The sequence below is a fragment of the Homarus americanus genome, unplaced genomic scaffold (genome assembly GCF_018991925.1).
Source record: "Homarus americanus isolate GMGI-L3 unplaced genomic scaffold, GMGI_Hamer_2.0 scaffold57161, whole genome shotgun sequence".
NCBI lineage: Eukaryota > Metazoa > Arthropoda > Malacostraca > Decapoda > Nephropidae > Homarus > Homarus americanus.
Genome location: NW_024728994.1, coordinates 430,450 through 434,372, shown reverse-complemented (window position 1 = coordinate 434,372; position 3,923 = coordinate 430,450). Strand labels below are relative to the sequence as shown.

The following is a 3,923-nucleotide window of genomic DNA, read 5'->3' as shown; positions in this document are numbered from 1 at the left end:
AGGAGTTAAAGACATGGGAAATATACAAGAAACAGAAAGAAAGAAAGAAAGAAAGAAAGAAAGAAAGAAAGAAAGAAAGAAAGGGATAAAATGAAAATACCCTAAAAATAAAGAGTAAAAAAAAATAAAAACTAGCAAATTTCTTGAGTGCATACAAGAAGTATCAAACACTGGTTGTGTACAGTGGTGAGGGAGGGAGGGGGGGAGAGGGAAGACTAGGAAGGATGGATGGGTTGTGTGAGGTAGGGAGGAAGGAAGGAAGGAAGGGAGGGAAGGGAGGGAGGGAGGGAGGCTAGGAAGGATGGATGGGTTGTGTGAGGTAGGGAGGAAGGAAGGAAGGGAGGGAGGGAGGGAGGAGGAGGAGGGAGGGAGGAGGGAGGAGGAGGAGGAGGAGGAGGAGGGAGGGAGGGATGGAGGGAGGAAGGTAGAGGAGGGAAGGATGTACGGAGAGAGGGAGGGAGGGATGGTCAGATCTACCTCCCTCCCTGCCAACTATAGTATGCCCGCATCATACCCCTAAAGCTGGGCACTGTATAATAATAATAATCTACCAAGCACTGTCTATATCTAGTGTGTAGCTGAGGTGAAGAATGTTGCATCTCTACCTCTTAGCATGATCACTACTGCTGTGTGTGTGTGTGTGTGTGTGTGTGTGATATAAAACATATGAACACAATGATCTCTTTCAGGGATAATGTTTGGCTGGTCTTTCCTTTAAAAAATGGTATTATATGTCGAGCTCCCACGTAAAACACACACATACACACACACACACCGCCACAAACCATCAGTGAGCCACCAACCGCCGCCATAATAACAGAGTGATTTCAATGCTTCATAGAACCTCAATTTACAATCTCGGTTCACCTAGGTTGACGCTCCTGCATGCAGGTGTAGTCGCTTAACCTGACGCTCAAACAGGTGTAGGAGCTCCATCTGACGCTCTAACAGGTGTAGGAGCTTCATCTGACGCTCTAGCAGGTATAGGAGCTTCATCTGACGCTCTAACAGGTATAGGAGCTTCATCTGACGCTCTAACAGGTATAGGAGCTTCATCTGACGCTCTAACAGGTATAGGAGCTTCATCTGACGCTCTAGCAGGTATAGGAGCTTCATCTGACGCTCTAACAGGTATAGGAGCTTCATCTGACGCTCTAACAGGTATAGGAGCTTCATCTGACGCTCTAACAGGTATAGGAGCTTCATCTGACGCTCAAAAAGGTAAAGAAGCTTCATATCACGTTCGAGCAGGCGACGACACTTCATATGCCGTCATAATGAGCATCGACGTATCAGAATCGTGGGAGTCGACGTTCTGGCAGCTAGTTCAGTAAGTGTCGACGTCTCTCAGTAAGTGTCGACACATCAGCAGCTCTAGTAGTAATAGTCGACGTCCTGGATACTCTCCCAGCACGACTGAGATGTCCACGGCGTCTTTGTGTAGCAGCAGAAGTCGGGCGTGTAGCAGCAGAGGTCGGGCGTGTAGCAGCTGAGGTCGGGCGTGTAGCAGCAGAGGTCGGGCGTGTAGCAGCAGGGTCGGGCGTGTAACAGCAGAGGTCGGGCGTGTCGGGCGTGTAGTAGTAGAGGTCGGGCGTAAGTAGCATCAGTTGGGCGTGTAGCAGCGTAGGTCGGGGCAGGGTCGGGCGTGTAGCAGCGCAGGTGGCAGCAGCACGGGTGTAGTAGCGGAGGTCGGGCGTGTAGCAGCGGAGGTTGGGCGTATGGCAGAAGAGTCGGGCGTGTAGGAGAAGGGTCGGGCGTGTAGAAGGATCGGGCGTGTGGCAGCATAGGTCGGGCGTGTCAGCTGACGCAGTAATCAGTGAGGGGCGGGTGAATTACGAGAGGATGCTGGGTGCTTCTGCAGGCAACCTGACGCCGCCCATACAACAAATGGTTCCTCCTCTCTCCTCCCCCTCTATGGTTCCTCCTCTCTCCTCCCCCTCTACGGTTCCTCCTCTCTCCTACCCCTCTCACAGTCTTCGCCAATTGTCGGACCATAAAAATAAATTAAAACCTATATCATTCAGTCCTCAGCAGGGTAAGGATCACATCTTCCCTCGTGTTAACTAAAAAGAGACCATTCACCTATAAGTGCAGCCACAAAGACGCGACAGACCGCCAGTCAAACGTTACCGTACCCAAAATTTATCATTACGTAAGCTCTCCCTGGCTTATCCCCTCCCCCTCCCTACCACCTTCACCTCCCTTCGGACCCTTTTCTTCGTTTGTTCCACCCCTTCCCCTACTCCCCCTCCGCCCCCCTCACGTGTCCCCAGCACCTCCAGGTGATGGTGGCTGGCAGTGTTATTACGGCCCCTAGCGACTTGGAGGGTACCATTATGTGCCTTCAATCCACCTGGGCAAAAACGCAGTACATGAACGTCCTGTCTGATTGCGCGTCTGCAAGTAATGGTGCTGGGGGAGCTCGAACACGTATTACTAGATTTATGATTACCGTATTTTCTGTGTGGAGAACTGTATGAAGGTCTCGGTGGTGAGCGAGTCCCTCCCAAGGCACCAGCGCACGCCGGCGAATTCGCGCAGTTTGAAAGAGAGAGGAGAGTGGAAGTTGTGCCGAGCGGTGTGAGTGTCTGCCTGCCGTACCCTTCACTTGTCATGGCTGGAATGTTGGCTGGAGATATGCCAGCGGGGCAAGTGACAGCGGGTACACCACTAACGAGCTCAGTCCTCGGGGGAAAGGAACATCTACGGCTTGCAGGGGAGGCGCTCACTGGCCGACCACCTCGACTCAAGCAGAACGAGTTGGGAAGGCAGGCAGGCAGGCAGGCAGGCAGGCGGGGGATGACGACGCCGCTTTACTACACTACACCCATAATGCTCCAGTATTAACCCCCCCCCCTCCGCTCCACCCTACAACAACCCCTCACATCAACATCACAACTCTCCGCTCTATTGACTACTCCAATAAGGTTCATATTGGAGCGCGCGCGACCCTCCTGTGCCTCAACTATACAGAGCTTTGGAGACGTGATGGCTAACCCTCCCCGACCTTGGCAGATCCTTCCACCGGGGTGTCGTGTCCCTCTCCTCCATCTTCCCTCATGCACACCGCCGCAGTAAATGTAGAGAACTTGTTTTATGACCAATTTTCTCTCTTGTTCTTTTACCTTCAGATGGGAGAGCTTTTTTTTTCCAACTATTAAGAATAAATAAGACAATGATTTACTTGATGATGATGGAGGGACAATGGATAACATACATAGTCATTATCGTCTACCACACTGCTAAAGAACCCCCCCAACCCAGCCTGCTACACTGTTGACACCTCCCCACAGCCTACCACACTGACACCTCCCACAGCCTACCACACTGTTGACACCTCCCCACAACCTACCACACCACCATGCACCATCCGCCATAGTCTCCAGCAGGCAATACAGACCCAGCCACAAGGTCCTCGTCACACCTCTTCAGATACACCACGACGCACTAAGTCTTTCCTCCTCTGCCTCCCTCAACCATTACTCCTCTTTATCATCGTTTCGTAAATATTGAAGAAAATACAAGACACTAAAATAGGAAGAAGAGGGTTGCGAGGATCACTGAGTAGATATTGAAGTCTCTTATAGGAATTTGAGGTTCGCTGATGCCCTGTTTTACACATACATGCACCTTCAAACACACACACCCACACACCAACAAACTCACACAAACACACTACTGTTGTTTCAAGACCCCCCCACCTCCTACCCCTTACTCCCGCACCCCAACGCACTCTAGACCTCTCACGCCTCCTCACCTTATCCAACATTCACCTGTCTTCTCAAGGTCTACTGTAAAATCAGAAAGGTCAGAGTCTTGAGAGGTTACGTAGGAGCAAGCAAACATAATAATAAACTGCAACTCTAACAATAGTAACGAGAGCGTCTGTATAATTACATTCATATCCACAGGTGACTACAAAT

General features: G+C 50.8%; 1 protein-coding gene across 1 annotated transcript; it reads right to left on the bottom strand.

Annotated features, from left to right (window-relative positions):
- Positions 1-1,374: 1,374 nt before the first annotated feature.
- LOC121866277 lies at positions 1,375-1,785 on the bottom strand. Its single transcript, XM_042365896.1, has one exon. The coding sequence runs from the start codon at positions 1,783-1,785 to the stop codon at positions 1,375-1,377; it is 411 nt and encodes a 136-aa protein (XP_042221830.1).
- Between the last annotated feature and the right edge of the window lie 2,138 nt (positions 1,786-3,923).